Below are 18,529 nucleotides of genomic sequence, written 5' to 3'. Positions count from 1 at the left end.
CTGATGGACCTCAGTCTCACCTCACAGTGTTCCTCTCTGCCAGAGCTCTTCAATCTGATAGCTGAAATATCACACAGATTGGGGATTACTGTTTGGCTTGACGACAGAAATTGACTCGGAGGCAACTGGGCTCTGTTTGAAACACTCAGAACACAACTATAGACTCTTTGTTTAACAGACTATGTGCCTTTCATTCTTTCATCTGTTTGTTGTTGTCGTTCTTGGTGGCTTGTGACCAAAGACGCATGTCTTAACACCACGATGGCGCTTCATTTTAACATACTGGGCGTTCCTGGACACATTCAAAGGCATTTCTCAGGAGGTGAAAACATCTCACTCAGTAAACAATTTGCTAGCAAACAACACAAGGAACCAATTTGCAAACCTCTTTTTAACACTATTAAAGTGCATTCCAGAACACTCTGTGACACATCTTTCACATCTGATTAGTGTTTTTTAATTTCACAGACTCCTAATAAGAGCTGTGGGGTGTGTACAGATGAATGCATTCTGTCAGACTGACACTGTCTTTATCAAAAATTGCTGCGTTATTAATGGAAATAAGCTACTACTTAGTTCACATGCCAGTCTATTATTAAGGTATCACTGGTTTCAGATTAACCCGCCCCATAAAAGTCAAATAAGAAGAATTAAACTGGTTTGCCACTTTGCATGTTGGTCAGAAAATCCTTTTTTGACTATGTTGAAGAGTTCTTGTAGACAAATCTTGATACTGATAGTCAAAAGTCTGGCTATGCAAGAGTAGCGCCAACATAATCAAACGACTTACCCGAAGGTTTAAGGCAAGACACCCCAGTTTAATCGGGTAAAAATTTAACTAATAGATATCACCATACTTCTCCAGTTGACTGACTACATTAAGAATTGCGATTTTGTGCAAAAAACATGAATAATGCTTGATTATTTTGCTCGTTTTCGTCATCCTACAGGTGAAAATTGTAAGTCTGATTGCTTAGAAAATAGCACAACTCATTCGAGGTATCATCCATGTTATGCTCAGAAGTTTAAAACTTAAGGTTAAGCGTCTGTTCAAATAACAGTGACGCTTGCTTTAGCAAAAACTCCAGAACATTCCTCACAGCCTCGTTTCATTTACGTCAAATTAAATATGGCATCTACACCGACTAAGGTCCATTGGATCTCTCACTGACTGAACCTTTTACTCAAGTGATTCATACTAAATTAACCTGCAACACATTTCTCAAGATTCCTTCAAGATGTTAAACAACAAAATGCCAAAAATCAGGAGTGAGAACTGCAAAAGCTTTTAATTGTCTCATAAATTTAATATCAGTGTAAGTTTGATTGATGCCTTTTTATATATTCAAACGTATCACGGTTTCATAACTGTTAACAATTTCATATTATTATGCTTTTATGTGCTAATTCAAACCGCGTGCTTGAACTAGTCATGCGGTGGGATCACAAAAGGCACTAATAAAGAAAATCAGACATGATTAAATAGAAAACACTTATAAATTTCACACATTTTCCCCTCAAATCCCTTTTAAAGAAATCCTAATTTATTTTTTATGACAATATTTTCACTCTCTCTCTGACTGTTTTTAAGCCTATATGTAAATGACCCTGGGTTTTGATTGGCTATCCTTGGCGTATGGGTGTGGTTTATTCATCAGATCTGGCCAAAATGCTAAATAGACATACATAAATAAACATGGACATCAAATGCTACGGATATGTGATATCAAACTGTAATGCGGTCAACCTGGAATAGTAAGTGAAACATCATCACAAAATAAACCCCAACAGGGTGATCAGGACACCTGACAGGAAGTAGAAGGGTTTTATAAATCCTAAAGTGGTTTATTTTGCTATAATAATAAAAAATATATTCCAGAGATCTGTGTAAAAGCAGGGCTGTGCTGTTGGCACACTGCCTGTGATACTGCTGTTATGTTATAAAGCCGTAAATTTTATCAAGTTCTACTTAGTTTGGATTAGATAAAACCTTCCTAAGCACTGTAACGAATAGCTGTTCGTGTGGCCAATGCTCCCTGCTACTATTCCAGAGCCATCAATCAGAGTTAATGACAGGCAGAGATGGGGAGTGTGTGTGACCGCAGGACAAGGGTGTCTAACTCCACCCATCCCTCGAGCTACTGCACAATCCCCACACACACACACACACACACACACACACACACACTGAGGTCGCTACTTGTTCTTCACACCAAACTGCCTCTGAACACCACAAACATCAAGATGTCCTCTAAATGTCAATAACCAGAGCGCTCATCCATGATAAACACTAAAAGTGTTTGAGTGTAAAGTGTATGTTTACATACTGTACTTCGACTGTACAAAAACTTGCTTTGAGAACATCCTCATGGGAAAAAATGATTAATTAATAAAGGAAAGAATTAAAGCTGTCAATTTAAAATATTGGTTTAGTCTGATTAATTATAAATAAAAATAATATGATTTTTTAAAAAAAAAAAAAACAGACAAAATCAAAATTATTTTAAAACTGTAATTTTTTATTACAGTCATAATCATTTAATTATGACTCATTTTAGCTATTTTTTTTATTTAAAAAAGCCATTTTTAATCTATTCAGCATTCCCCCCCCCAAAATATGATTCATAATATATAATAATAATCACATTAATAATTATTAATAACATTAATAACTGTCTTCATTAACTGTATTTATAATTATAAATAATTCTAATCAAAGCAGAAGTCTAAAGTATCACCTCATTATAATAGTTATAACAATAATATTTTAATAATATTTAGTTAATAATTATTAATATGATAATAATCACATTAATAATTATTAATACAATTAATAACTGTTTTTATTGATTGTATATATAATTATAATTAATTCTAATAAAAGCAGAAGTCGAAAGTATCACCTCATTATAAGTTTTAATAATAATAATAATAATATTTAATTAATAATGATTAATAATCACCATAATAATAATAATAATAATAATAATAATAATCAAATTAATAATTATGAATACAATTAATAAATGTCTTTAGTAATTGTATTTATAATTATTATTAATTCTAATATAAACAGAAGTCTAAAGTATCACCTCATTATAATATATATAATAATAATAATAATAATAATAATATATAATAATAATAAATAATAATACTATTATTTTAATATTATTATTATTTTAATAATATTTAATTTATAATGAATAATAACCATAATAATAATCATCATCATCTAATTAATAATTATTAATAAAATTAATAACTGTCTTTTTTTGTATTTATAATTATTATTAATTCTAATAAAAACAGAAGTCTAAAGTATCACCTCATTGTAATAGTTATAATAACAATATTTTTAATAATATTTAATTAATAATGATTTATAACAACAACAATAATAATTTAATTAATAATTATTAATACAATTAATAACTCTTTATCAATTGTATTTATAATTATTAATTGTAATAAAAAACAGAAGTTTAAAGTATCTCCTCATAATAATAGTTAAAATAATAATGTTTAATAATATTTAATTAATAATGATTAATAATAATAATCTAATTAAGAATTATTAATAAATGAATAACTGTCTTTATTAATTGAATTTATAATTGTTATTAATTCTAATAAAAAACAGAAGTCTAAAGTATCACCTCATAATAATAATATTTTTAATAATATTTATTTAATAATTTTTAATAACCATAATAATATGTAACTGTAATAATATTCATTAACTATTATAAATATAATTAACTTTAATAAACAGCAGAAGTCTGAGCTATCTCCTAATTTAGTAAATGTGTGTGTGTGAATTTTCATTTTACCCGTTTTGCGTTTGAAGATCTCAATGTTTATAGAGTGCAAACACAAAGCTTGTAATCTCACAGAAACATGCTCTTTCAGTCAAGCAATTACTCAGAGTCCCTCTCCTAGTTACACGTGTGCCGTATGCGTGTCTGTGAATCACAGCGGGCCGTAGCACCTTGTCAACGTTGCTCATTTCCGCTGATTAACTCAACTGAGTCATTATGGTTTCGTTAGACAGAAAGGGCTGGGATGTTCTCCCTGCCGCCACACAGACAGGATCACCACTGCCCTGAGTACTGCTGCCACGGCAGTCCTTGAAGTGGTTTTGCGCTCAGAAGAGGGAGAGTTGCTTTTTTTACCCTTTACAAGGCACCCGACAAATCCAACTCAGACAGGAGGGGCCGACGGGAGGGGAGAGGGCGGGCGGGGGCCGGGTGGAAAGGGAAAACTGAGCAAATAAAGTAAATAGTCTCAACAAAAGTCATTTTTCTGCTGTTAGAAAGGGTCTTTGTGCTGAAACCCCTGTAACTAAGGTGCATCATGGAAAACTAAGGGGGGAGGAAAAAATACAGTTTTCTGAATAAAAAGTACCAAAAAAGGAGACGTGTTTCACAAGCTGTTTGAATAACGGCTTCTTCCAGAAGCTCCCTAATCTTTGTGCCAAATGGTTTGGCTGTTGGTCGAGGGCGTTGTCCGTCTTACCTCGCTCTGCCAATGACAACAGCACAGCTCTACAAAACTCTTTATTTAGAAAAACACGCTTCCTTTCCCTCCAGACTGACGCATCAGGCCTGTCCATCACATTAATACATCTAATAAAACAAGTTCTGAGAACAAATTGTATGTCGGGATCACTGGAAGATGGACAACATGACATTTTTAGCTCATAGCGTATACTGAAAAATCACTTCTATCAAATAATCCAATGAAATCCGACCTGTGAATCTACATGCGGGAGCATCAAGGACTCTTTCTTTCCCCAATGAAAATATTTTGACTTCCCCAATTTGACAGATTTATGATTGAAATGGATATTCAATGAAACAAAGTTTTTAATAGTTTTAAAGTCAGAATTATGTGACAAAGTCAGAATTACGAGTTTTAAAGTCAGAATTATGTGATAAAGTCAGAATTACGAGTTTTAAAGTCAGAATTACGTGATAAAGTCAGAATTGCGAGATTTAAAGTCAGAATTACATGATATAAAGTCAGAATTGCAAGTTTTAATGTCAGAATTGTGAGTTATAAAGTCAGAATTATGTGATAAAGTCAGAATTACGAGTTTTAAAGTCAGAATTATGTGATAAAGTCAGAATTACGAGTTTTAAAGTCAGAATTATGTGATAAAGTCAGAATTGCGAGTTTTACATTCAGAATTACATGATATAAAGTCAGAATTGTGCATTTTAAAGTCAGAATTACTTGATATAAAGTCAGAATTGTGAGTTATAATGTCAGAATTACGTGATATAAAATCAGAATTGGGTGTTATAAAGTCAGAATTGTGAGTTTTAAAGTCAGAATTAAATTATATAGTCAGAATTGTGAGATATAAAGTCAGAATTGCATGATAAAAACTCGCAATTCTGAGAAAAAAGTCAGAATTGTGACTTTATAACTCGCAATTCTGACTTTATCACATAATTCTGACTTTATAACTTGCAATTCTCGTATGGATATGACAGCTAAAAATAGTCATTTATACAACAGAAATGTCGATTAAGTGTGAATAAAGTAATCAGTTTTGATGCTGACTTTAATAAATGTCAGGTATCAAATACTATATTAAAAAAAAAATTTAATAAATGGACATTATGTTGATGTAAATGAAATCTTGGGACTCAAAACAGAAGACAAAGCTTTCACACAACCACACTTCAAGCATATCATAATTTTCCACCACACGACTGTGGAAGTTTTTTAAATATTTCCTTTGTATTTTATAGTCTAGAAACATATTCACTGAAGACTGTAAAATCCAGATACCGCCAGGAATTCTTAGCCGTTTACTCAGCCACAGATGTTCGGTAATGCCTGAATCAGCCATTCCAACATCGTTCAATTCCATATCCGTTATAGTTCGGCTTTGTCCTTGACTTTGTATTATAAGATTAATGCAGTTGTGTTCATCCATCATCCTCAAATTTTCCACGACTTTTGAAAGCGCTTCACATTGCCAAACAGACTGCCAAGTTGAACTGGCGCTGTTTGGAAACCTCTGTTTGTTCTGTGCAACATTCTGAAGTTGCATTCTTCAGACATTACTGGATCTACGGAGATGACACATGGAAAACTATTTATGAAATGCACACTTTTTTACCAAAGCGGATTACAAGAGTGTGAGCATTGTGTTGGTGGCACATAGCAAAGAACAGAAGTCAAATTCACGGTTTTCCAGCATTCCTACAATAGCAGCTGTTCACGCATCTATCAAAATGATATTCCCCTCAAGGGCCACTTCAGGCCCTGCTCATTGGCTTGCATGCATGCAGGCTGGAAATATGGAATGATAATTAGATCTTATCATTGTTTTTGAAGAATGCAGCTCGGCTCTTTTGCTTGCAGATGAAGTGTTTTGAAGGAGCTGCTTGGAATTCTCCGAGCAGATTCGCCCTTCGATTCCCTGACCTTCCCCAGAAGCTTCCAGACCTGACCAACATTTAGAGCTCCTCTGACTTCATTACTAGAGTTTATCGATTTAAACTCATGGCTGTTTACTGTCTGTTATGCAAACGGACTGTAGAACAGCTGTTTGATTCCTCTCCGGCGGTCTGTCGTGCTTTTGGAGACCTCTAACTGGACTTTAACGGGCCTGGGTGGAGAACAGGTCAAACATTTACTTTAAATTCAGCTCTGAGGATCATATTTTAATGAGTAATGACGGAAACCATTGCAGAAGAAGCTCATTTATAATAGATAACATGCCTTGTGGGGAATATTTGAGGTGTAAAGATTCCGATGCATTCCGGTGTTTATGCTAAGGACGGGGTCAAAATTCTGTGGAATTTAGAGACTGAACATGCAGCGTTTAATGGCCTGGATTTAATTTACCATCGACTGCAATTAAAATGATCCATATGGATTCTTAGCATGCAAACACCCAGAGAACACCCATTTTGTGTCTGTGAGAGGACTGGAGCATTTGGTTAATAAATTCACATCGTTAGAGACCCCCAAACAGGAGGTTCATTTACGTCCACAGAGTTGCTAATGGATAATTGCCCTGCTAATGTTTCCCCAAGAGGCTGGTGAAGTATTAGAGAACTTATTACCCCCCACCCACACGCACTTCAAACAATACACACAGTCCACACACTCTACACATACACAATACACAGTGGCAGCAGTGGCTTTCTGTTTTTCCAAGAGTCAGTGTAGAGTTGTGTTATAGAGTGTGCTATGGATGAAATAGTGATGTTTTATCAACTCTGTTCCACTATGGAACTGTTTTGTATTTCGTGATGCACTACACTGTTGCATCACAGAGCAAGTTGCACAAAAGAATTGCATTAAAGAGCATGTTGTAGTTTAGAGTTGCTTTATAGAGTGTCATGGTATAGAATTACGTTATAGAGCAGAGTTGCTTTATAGAGCGCTGTATCTGAGTTGCATTATAGAGCGTGTTGCTGTATAGAGTTGCTTTATACACTCTGTTGCACCATAGAGTTGCGTTATAGAGTGTCATGGTATAGAGTTGCATTATAGAGCGTGTTGCTGTATAGAATTCCTTTATACACTGTTGCACTATAGAGTTGTGTTATAGAGTGTCATCGTATAGAATTATATTATAGAGCATGTTGTGCCGTAGAGTTGTGTTACAGAGTGTCATGGTATAGAGTTGCATAAAAGAGCATGTTGCTGTATAGAGTTGCTTTATACGCCCTGTTGCACTATAGAGTTGCATTATAGAGTGTCACAGGTTATAGAGTGTGTTGCTGTATAGAGTTGCGTTATAGAGAGTCATGGTGTAGGGTTGCATTATAGAGAGTGTTGCTGTATAGAGTTGCTTTATAAACCCTGTTGCACTATAGAGTTGTGTTATAGAGTGTCATGGTATAGATTTGCATTATAGAGAGGGTTGCTGTATAGAGTTGCTTTATACACCCTGATGCACTATAGAGTTGTGTTATAGAGCATCATGGTATAGAGTCATGTTATAAAGCGTGTTGCTCCATAGAGTTGCATTATAGAGAGTATTGCCCCATAGAGTTGTTTTATACAATCTGTTGCATTATAGAGTTGCGTTATAGAGCGTCATGGTATAGAATTATGTTATAGAGCATGTTGCGCCATAGAGGTAAATTATAGAGCGTCATAGTATAGAGTTGCATTATAGAGTGTGTTGCGCCATAGAGTTGAGTTATAGAGCGTCATGGTATAGAGTTGCATTATAGAGAGTGTTGCGCCATAGAGTTGTTTTATACACCCTGTTGCACTATAGAGTTGCGTTATAGAGCGTCACGTTATAGCCACATTATAGAGCATGTTGCGCCATAGAGTTGCTTTATAGAGCGCTGCATCTGAGTTGCATTATGGAGCGTGTTGCACCACAGAGTTGCTTTATACACCCTGTTGCACTATAGAGTTGCGTTATAGAGCGTCATGGTATAGAGTTGCATTATAGAGTGTGTTGCGCCATAGAGCGTCATGGTATAGAGTCACGTTATAGAGCATGTTGCGTCATAGAGTTGCTTCATAGAGTGCTGAATCTGAGTTGAAATATAGAACGTGTTGCTGTATAGAGTTGCTTTATACACTCTGTTGCAATATAGAGTTGTTTTATAGAGTGTCATGGTATAGAATTATATCATAGAGCATGTTGCGCCATAGAGTTGCGTTATAGAGCGTCATGGTATAGAGTTGCATTATAGAGCGTGTTGCTCCATAGAGTTGCATTATAGAGCGTCATGGTATAGAGTTGCATTATAGAGCGTGTTGAGTCATAGAGTTGCTTTATAGAGTGCTGAATCTGAGTTGCATTATAGAGCGTGTTGCTGTATAGAGTTGCTTTATACACTCTGTTGCAATATAGAGTTGTTTTATAGAGTGTCATGATATAGAATTATATCATAGAGCATGTTGCGCCATAGAGTTGCGTTATAGAGTGTCATGGTATAGAGTTGCATTATAGAGCGTGTTGCCCCATAGAGATGCATTATAGAGCATCATGGTATAGAGTTGCATTATAGAGTTGAGTCATAGAGTTTCTTTATAGAGTGTTGAATCTGAGTTGCATTATAGAGCATGTTGCTGTATAGAGTTGCTTTATACACTTTGTTGCACTATAGAGTTGCATTATAGAGTGTCACGGTATAGAATTATGTCATAGAGCGTGTTGCGCCATAGAGTTGCACTATAGTGAGTGTTGCTGTATAGAGTTGCTTTATACGCCCTGTTGCACTATACAGTTCTGTTATAGAGCGTCACGGTATAGAGTTATGTTATAGAGCTTTGTGGCACAGTGTGTTATGATAAAAGACTGTGTTGTGGTATAGAGATGTATTACACTAAGTGTTTTTGTATAATTTTCTAGTTTAATTCTGTGAAAATCCTTGAAAAAAGACAAATGCACTCAAGCAGCAAGATATTAAGACTTGTTTTCATAAACTGTATCTTAAATATAAATGTATTTTGTCTTACTGCACTGGTAGATTTTTCACTTGTTTATACTTAAAAGAAATGAATAAATCTGCCAGTGCAGTAAGACAAAATACACTCGTATTAAAGCACATTTTCTGAAAACAAGTATTAATATCTTATTCAGTGTTATGTGTAAAATAAATGTATCTTGTTTTAAGAATGTTTAGATGGTAAAGCAAGTAAAAAAGACTAGATAAAAAAGTCATTACAGGGATAGTTACCCACCAACATTCTTCAATATATCTTCTTTTGTGTTCAACAGAAGAAAAAAACTCAACTTGAGAGTGAGTAAATGATGACAGAATTTTCATTTTTGGGTGAACTATCCCTTTAAATAGAGCATAGACTGTGTTGCTATGTTAAAGATTGAGTTGTTCTATAGAGGTCTGTGACTGACAGCTTTCACCCTCCCCGGCACTCTGCTCATATAATTCCTTTCCTCCTACTTATTTTAAGCTCACAGAATTCTGCGATGACGGAATAACTGTGTCCCTGTGACTCACAGTAACGACCTGTTACCCCACCCAGTCTGCTAACAGCAGCCTCTGAGGCAGCACATGCCCCGTTTGAGAGCGGGTTATATTTATCCCCTCCGCTGCAGAAAGGCCTGTCCCAGCGCTCCACTCTGTCTCCAGAGAGCGCCTTTCTAAAGAGATGTTTGCAAATTACCTAGAACGCCTCTGGCTGGATGGAGGTTTAATGCAGGACAGAAGTCAGAGCTGACACGCAGGCATGCTAACGGCTACGTGAGGATCCCAGTGGAAAGTTCTAGCATCACCCCTCCGTTCACAGACTACAGCCAAACCAGAGAGCGCTGTAGACATGGAAGATCACTTGTAGATAAGACTGTTCACAAATGAAAAAGTTCACAAATGAAATTTTGTTTACAAAGAAGCCTAGCTATGGTACCGTGGTACAATAATGGTATCACCTTGGTCCTTGGTACTGAATGATTACAATATCAATTTACCATGCCATTTACATTTTACTCCAATGTTCTTCCAAGAATACCATGGTATTGGGAATTAACATGGTACTATGTTAAAAAAAACCCCCACAGAAATACTATAGTAATTTGGTATATACTGCACCGTAATACTGAACGATTACCATACTATTTACATTTCACTCTAAAGTCTACAATGTTTAAAAAAACATGGTAATATCATAATACTTTTATATAAAATGCTATTGGAAACAGCATCAACAAAACAATACCATGGTACATTTTAGCATTTTTCTTAGGGTCTTAAGACCAACCTACTAAATGTAGGTATTAATTGTTCACGAAGAAAACATCAAATTCTCGTGTTTCTTTAAATCACCAGTAGATGGTTTTCTGAAGAACCGCATAACTTTAAAAGGTTCTCCTGTTGCATCAGGCTGCAAAACCTTTTTTAGAACCTTTATTTTTAGTGCTGTCATGGGATTTCTAAGATTGAGAAACAGGAATTTATTTATATCAGCCATGACTGCTGTCCTGTGTAGATCACCAGCGTAAAATACTGTAACTTTCATGAGTTTTGTGAACTACAGATGTTGTTTCACCCATCTGTTCTTGCATGGGCTTCAATCCCAGCGGTTGGACAGTTGTGCCCCTCTCTAGTGTGAGCGATACCGCACTGTAAATGATCTTGTCAAGCCAAGATGGTGGCTGCTGGCCTAGTTTCCTGATCAGCAGACTGGAAAGCGTTTGTCTCTGAGGAGACTGTGATGTTGTGGTGCTCCTTGTGCTGTCTCATGAAGATGACTCATGCAAAACTTCCCCTCAGGGACTCCACCAGGCCAAATCAATGTAAAACTTTAACTATTAACCCGTGAAGCTCTTATTAGAAAGAGCACAAAACTTTCCAGATGTTCTTTCATAACTTCTTTCACAAACTCATCAGGATAACGTTCTAATAAAGAAAAACCACAAAGAAGGTTTCTTTTATATTCAATTTGATTGTTCTCCTACACACTTATGAGAACTCCTGCTTCTGAGATCTTTCCCCTGAGAAAAAGATGCCAGTAATATCTGAAAGTTTCAGAGGAGATCTCAACAGTGCCTTAAAGTTTGATGAAAAACTATGATAACAAAGTTGTGTTATTATCTGGTGTCATAGGTTAATATAAAAATAACAAAAATAGCAAAAATATCAATGGCCACTACATGGCAGTAGTACTCAATGTCTACATATAGGCTGACATCTATAAACCATTGTTGTAATGAACTTAACCTCTTAAGTTTTAGATTTTATCTCAAGTTAAAATATTTTTTAAAATGCACAAATATTTTTTTAAAAATGTACAAAGGACAGCACTCTAAAAAAACAAAATGATTTTGCCCACATTTGTCCTGAAGGCTGCTTGAGGGTTAAGAAAAATTTAAATGAAAACCATAAAAACATTTTCGTCAGCTTCAATAAATAAAAAATGAACAAAAACACCTCTAGTTGGCAATAACACTATGCTGTGCTAAACATTTTAAATTATACTAGTTAATGCATTAACTTTGGCAGCCCTAAAATACTAAAACTAAAATAAGAATGAAAAAAACTGTCAGTGCCGATAGCCTCGTGGGCAGCACGCCGACATATAGCGCCGTTGCGTTTCTCGAAGTCCCTGCTCGCGGACCTTTCCCGATCCCGTCCCCTTCTCTCTCTCTCCCACTTTGCTTCCTGTCTGCTTACATTTTGCTATCATAAAAAAGGCAAAAACGGCAAAAAATAAATCTTAAAAAAAAAAAATGAAATAAACTGAAAATTAAACTTATTGTTTCTGTGCCAGCGTTTTTTAAAAAACATTGCCAGCCTGTCAGCATTTTTGGTCATTTTCACAAAAATCTCATGGCCCCCATAATAAGAAAAAACACGTTTTATTCTAGGTTCATGCATTATTTTTTTATCAACACTTGAATGTGGGCAAGTTTCATAAAAAAGCAACATTTTGAGCTAAAAGCTGAGCAGTTTTTGTCAAAGACTACGTCTGGATAAGATTCAGTACGATGATCAGAACATAGATGGATTAGATCAAGTCCATCAACACCCCCAAAGCGTCCTAACAACTTCCTGGGTCGACCTTTCACTCTGTAACATTAGGCCGTTTTGATTTATATGCTGTTTATTGTTGATGATTGCATTATTTTTCATATGCATCTGCTTACATATTAGATCACTCATTTCTGCTTTTTCTTTGCCTGTGTTTTCGATTTGGAGATACTCATTCAGAAGATGTGTGATAGCGCCCCCTAGGGTATAACAGTGAAAACACGGAAAGCCGTAATAACGTGTCAATGGCGGGGAAGTGTTTTCTCATTAAGACGAGATGACTCGTCCATGGCGGGGAAAGAGTTAATGATATAGTGAAAACGAAAACTAAACTAAATTTAAAAGTTAAAATAAAATTTAAGTGTTAAAATAGAAATAAAAACATTAAAAATTCAAAACTATAATAATGGATCAATTCAAACCCAGTCTCCAATCAAATGCCAGAGATTTCAATATAAACTCAAATACTTCTCATCAAATTCGTTCATGACCAAACTATCTGGGCTATATTATTCACATTAATTTGAGATCTCTGTACTCTTACTAGTCAGTAATTGTCTAATTTGTGTCTCCTAAGGCATTTTAGAAGAATCATCTAAATGGCGTGACAATGGTTAATATTTAGGGTTAAGGGTGTGTTCAAATTCCTAAGTGCATGTATGAGCAGAAGTAATAGTGATGCTCGACTTAACATGCACAAAAAATGTAAGCACAAAAGTGTTTATTCAATGTTAATTCTGAATTTCTTGGGCACAAAAAGGATAAAGCACTCACATACCACACAGTGACATCCCTGTAGGGAGTGTGTGTGTGTGTGTGTTTAGGTCTGTTTATGGGCCAATGGTTGAGTGATGATTTTGAAGGAAAATTTAACCTGATCTATTGTGACAGTGATTTGGCCAAGAGTCACTGTGGGGACGACTGCCCAGGCCACGGCGTGTATATACCCACAAATACTTCTGTGTCTCCATAGTGCCACATGAGATTCTATTGGATGAATATGAAATGACAGGAATATGGAGTATGGAGTTTATCTCTTCCCTACGGTCTGGTATTGTCGAGGTTGTGTGTGTGTATGGTGTTTCATACTGACATATCATTTATTGAGGAGGACAGTGAGGAGGTAAAGTCTCAAGCATCAGGGTTTCAAACTTTCTGCATTGATTCCTGTGTGGGTGGCAGGTTTCCATGGGGACTGCAGATGGGAACGCTGTAGACCCAACCTCAACTACTGGAGTAGAGTTAGTCTGGCATATCCAGACGTTAGACTATCAGCATAAAGTCTGGCTGAATTGCAGCCTATTCTGGCCAGGAACTGTCCACCTACATAGTAAAGGTATGGAGCTGGGTAAAAATACAGATTTTTAGATTAATCACAATCTAGCAAACTTCAGCACCACAGCAAAATAAATATTGTGAAATACAGTGTGTACTGCGAAATAATGGCAAGAAATGTCTTTCGATTCAGTTGTTCTTGCAGGTTGTGCACAAAAAAACATGCAATGTGACCAGTGTAGTTTGATTCACAAACAAATGACTCCTATGAACTAGTTCTTTTGAGTGAATCATACAGCATGACCAGCGTAGGCTGACTTACAAACTAATCACTTTTATGAATCGGTTATTTTTAGTGAATCAAACATAAATTACATGACCAATGTAGTCCGATTCACAAACAAATGACTCTTAAAAAACTGTTTTTTTTTTTTTTTTTAAGTGAATCAAACACATATGCAGTGCAACTAGCAGCCTGGCTTACAAACAAATGACTCTTATGAACAAGTTCTTTTTATTGAATCAAACCCCTACTGCACAACCAGTGTAGACCAATACAAAAACAAATGACTCTTATGAACCAGTTCGTTTTAGTGAATCAAACACATACTGCACAACCAGTGTAGACCAATACAAAAACAAATGACTCTTATGAACCAGTTCGTTTTAGTGAATCAAACCCCTACTGCACAATAAGTGTAGACCAATACAAAAACAAATGACTCTTATGAACCAGTTCTCTTTAGTGAATTAAACACATACTGTGCAAACAGTGTACCCTGACTTATATACAAATGACTCTTATGAACCGATTCTTTTAGTGAATCAAACACATAGGGCGCAACCAGTGTAGTCCAATTTATGAAAAGAAAAATGACTCTAAAGAACCAGTTCTTTTTAGTAAACGAAACACATACAGCATGATCAGTGCAAATCGATTTACGAGTAAACGACTCTTATGAACTGGTTCAATTCATAAGTGACTCAGAGTCTCAGACACATACTTTGCAACCAGTTGAACCCAATTCCCCAAAGTAATGACTCTTATGAGAGAGTTAATTTAATAAAAGCTACTGGTTTGAATCAGTCTGAAACACCACCCTGTATAATTTACAGAAGCACAGATAGAGTTTCTTTCACATGTCACCTTAATGAACATCATAACTGAAATAAATGCAAATGAATCAGAGCCTAATCAAATCGAAATCTGAATTGAATCAGGAAAGTCTTTGCCTAAAACTAGTATCATGAGATGGACAGACAGATTTACGTCTTGCTGTGTGGCACGCTACTTCCATTCAAGGTCTACATCCAAATAATCTTGAAACATTGGTCCCATTATCCGATCACAAACAGCAGACCGCTGAGAGATCAGCAAAGATAAATGTTTGCCTTCTGTTTCTGAGATGCCCCTTGTCGCGCTGGAAACTGCGGCTCTCTCTGAGACCAGCGAACTAATCTCATCAATTTACAAATGCAAATATTATGTTTATTAATCTAATGTGCAGAGCTGTACAAACATTTATTACCCTGCCAACAACCCGAACTCAAACATATGCACTGCAGCAATCACAACACGCATTCACACACACACTCCTTGTATAGCCTTAAATACTTACCAGCTCACAGGCCTGTTTTGTGTAACGTGTTGCTGTGGCGACAGACAGCAGCTTGGAGGTTTCATAGTCCAACGATGTTGCTGATACACAGCTTACTGAGTCAGTAATATCTAAAAACCTGACAGTCGCAGTCTCCGATGTCTTATGATTCAATTTAAAGTGGCCATGAAATTATAATTAACCCAATCAATGTTATTGATCTTATTCTGAACTATTCAACATTTGCATTGACTTCGTCTGCTTAAACCCAGCAAAGTCCCCACTAACATTAGTTTCTTTGTCGATAATCTTATTAGCGTTTTTTTAATAGCTGGAATGTAAAAATAATGATTGTTTTCCGATAGGTTTCCCAAAAACTCCTACCATCTACCAATCAAACAGAAAGCCCTGCCCAAAACTCACGCCATTGGTTGAGCAAAATGTCAGATCACTGAAACAAACAATGCTGAAAGTACCATTAACTGAAAGTTATTAACCTTTTGTAGCGCCGCCCCTTTTTAGCAATGCGCCCATTGTGCTCTGTCTTCCGGTTTGTATTTCGACAGCATGAAGGTAAGATCTTACGAATTTATGAATGAACTGTTCGTTTTAAAATCTTCCCGGTCTAACTGACATCCGCTTCAATCATTACAATGCTCATGAAACTGTTGTTAACTGTACAATAAATAAATCCACTTCACCAACTAATTACTCTCTGACAGCGATACCATAGAAATATACAGAGCTACCGCAAAAAAAGTTCAAACACAAAACTGACCATTCATAAGCAGAGCTTATGTTAACAAACAAGCCACAAATGCTGTGGATAAAACTCGTATTAAACCCAGAACATTCCTTTAACTCTATAAAGCTTACTTTCATTTTTGATACACTAATTTCTAAGGCCTTTAATTATCAACACAATCAAAATGATTGCTGAAAATCCTGTTGCACACAATATACTACGCCTTCTGTCATCTGATTGATAGTTTATACTTTTTTAGTAAGTAAAAGACATTTTAGTATAATTGTAAAAACATTTTTTTGTTCAGTTTGGGCAGCTGAATAAATTCCCTCCTTAATTATGAGCTCCATATTTTCACCATATCACACTATATGTGCCATAAAAGCCTGATGCCTTAAAAGGATTATTTCACTTCAGAATTAAAATTTCCTGATAATTTACTCACCCCCATGTCATCCAAGATGTTCATGTCTTTCTTTCTTCAGTCGAAAAGAAATTAAGGTTTTTGAGGAAAACATTCCAGGATTTTTCTCCATATAGTGGACTTCACTGGGGTTCAATGGGTTGAAGGTCAAAAATGCAGTTTCAGTGCAGCTTCAAAGGGCTCTACACGATCCCAGACGAGGAATAAAGGTCTTATCTAGTGAAACAATCGGTCATTTTCTAAAAAAAAATGGCCGTTTGACTTAGTCTTTGCATGTTTAGTTTTTAAACACTGTGTCGGTACTTCCGCCTACCATCACGCGTGACCTTTCCAAAATGATTATGTAATGCGTGGCACATCGCAGAGCTCATGCTAAACAAGCATTTGTGGTTAAAAAGTATACAATTTTTATTTTTTTTTAGAAAATGACTGATTCACTAGATAAGACCCTTATTCCTCGGCTGGGATTGTGTAGAGCCCTTTGAAGCTGCAACGAAACTGCAATTTGGACCTTCAACCCGTTGGTCCCCATTGAAGTCCACTATATGGAGAAAAATCCTGGAATGTTTTCCTCAAAAACCTTAATTTCTTTTCAACTGAAGAAAGAAAGACATGAACATCTTGAATGACAAGGGGGTGAGTAAATTATCAGGAAATTTTAATTCTGAAGTGAACTAATCCTTTAAAAGCCTCAACAAAAAACATGCAAACATTTTTTATTTAATATTTTGTCTAAAGGTTCAATAAACTTCATTTTTCAACATCTGCTTGTGCCACGCCCCATAAAGTCTTGCCACGCCCACCTTGCCACACCCATGCTGTCTTACAGCCACCGTTAAGCATAAATTTCTACTATTCATTCGTACTTTCATCATCTCCACACGTGGTCCTCATGTGGTGTCTAATGATACAAGACATAAATGCAAAAAACACTCTTGATATTCTACCAGCTCAAACACTCATTGTAGTTCAATTCTGGTGTTGCCGGTATCTCTGCAATCATGTGAGTTTGTGGCAGCTGGTCATGGAGAAACGCTTTGATCCGACGCTGAACAACGCTCACTTCAGTGCCACTTTAACTCGCACACTAATTAGACTGCAGGTCTCACAGGCGCCACTAAAGAGCGGAAAAGCAAGAACATCTGTGTGTAGGGCAGCTGATCCACACCTCTGAAAGTGACTCTTTATTTCAGGACCTCTGATCTGCGCGAACCGATGCCAGACTGCCCAATGCACGCAAAGAACCCTCAACGGAAGCGAGAGAAGGAGGGGTCGGCGAACTGTGAGTTTATTGTACACCGGCAGAACAGAGTCGAGCCTCACAAGTATGAATGAGTTTTTCTGTGAGGGAACCTTCCAAACACACTTTGAGAAGCTTTTCCTCTGAGCTTGAGCTCCATATTCTTGCAGAACACACAATAATGCAACTTTTAAAAACTTCTGCAAACACACATGATATTATGCTAAATTGGCTCATTAGTTATAAAACACTGAGATTGGCTGGTCTTACCTCCGTGGACAGTCTGGAGCAGGTATAGCAGTGCCGGAAAGAGGACAGACAGGAGCGGACACAGGGCGCTCATCTTGCCACTTTAGTCCGAGTCTCAGAGTCTCTGTGGCCACTTTGGGACTTGGAGCGTGTGCGGGGTGTACTCATGGAGGGGGCGGGACGGACACGGATGAAAATGACACCCTGAACCCCCCCAAATGCAAAGAGAAATCCAGCCCCTAACACACACACACACACACACACACACACACACACCCCTGCCCAGCCCTGCAACGCCCCTCTGGAAAAACTACACCTCTTTTTCTTCTCTCTTGTGCTTCTCCACCCCCGATTTCCATCCTCTGTGCTCTGTAAAATGATTCAGCTTTCATTCAAAAAGCAGACGGACCTCAGAGTCTCTCTTAACCTTTAAAGTTCTGAAGATTGGACTATAAATGTGTGAAATAATCACTTAGATGCCATATGTAAGGACTAAAATGAAGAAACTTTAAC

General features: G+C 36.5%; 1 protein-coding gene across 20 annotated transcripts in view; it reads right to left on the bottom strand.

Moving 5' to 3' along the window:
* Positions 1 to 18,246, bottom strand: part of cspg4 (chondroitin sulfate proteoglycan 4) — a 64,149-nt gene extending 45,903 nt beyond the window's left edge. For all 20 annotated transcript variants that reach the window (XR_007928486.1, XR_007928488.1, XR_007928490.1 and 17 more), the window contains exon 1: positions 18,038 to 18,246. Coding sequence is in view for 1 of the 20 variants with exons in the window: in XM_051885278.1 (XP_051741238.1) it covers positions 18,038 to 18,110 (73 nt within the window). In the remaining 19 variants the exon portion in view is untranslated. The remainder of the gene's footprint in view (positions 1 to 18,037) is intronic.
* Positions 18,247 to 18,529: the final 283 nt, after the last annotated feature.

This window comes from Ctenopharyngodon idella, chromosome 24 (assembly GCF_019924925.1).
Source record: "Ctenopharyngodon idella isolate HZGC_01 chromosome 24, HZGC01, whole genome shotgun sequence".
Lineage (NCBI taxonomy): Eukaryota > Metazoa > Chordata > Actinopteri > Cypriniformes > Xenocyprididae > Ctenopharyngodon > Ctenopharyngodon idella.
Note: the sequence above shows the minus strand (reverse complement) of the source record. Positions and strands in the feature narration are given on the sequence as shown.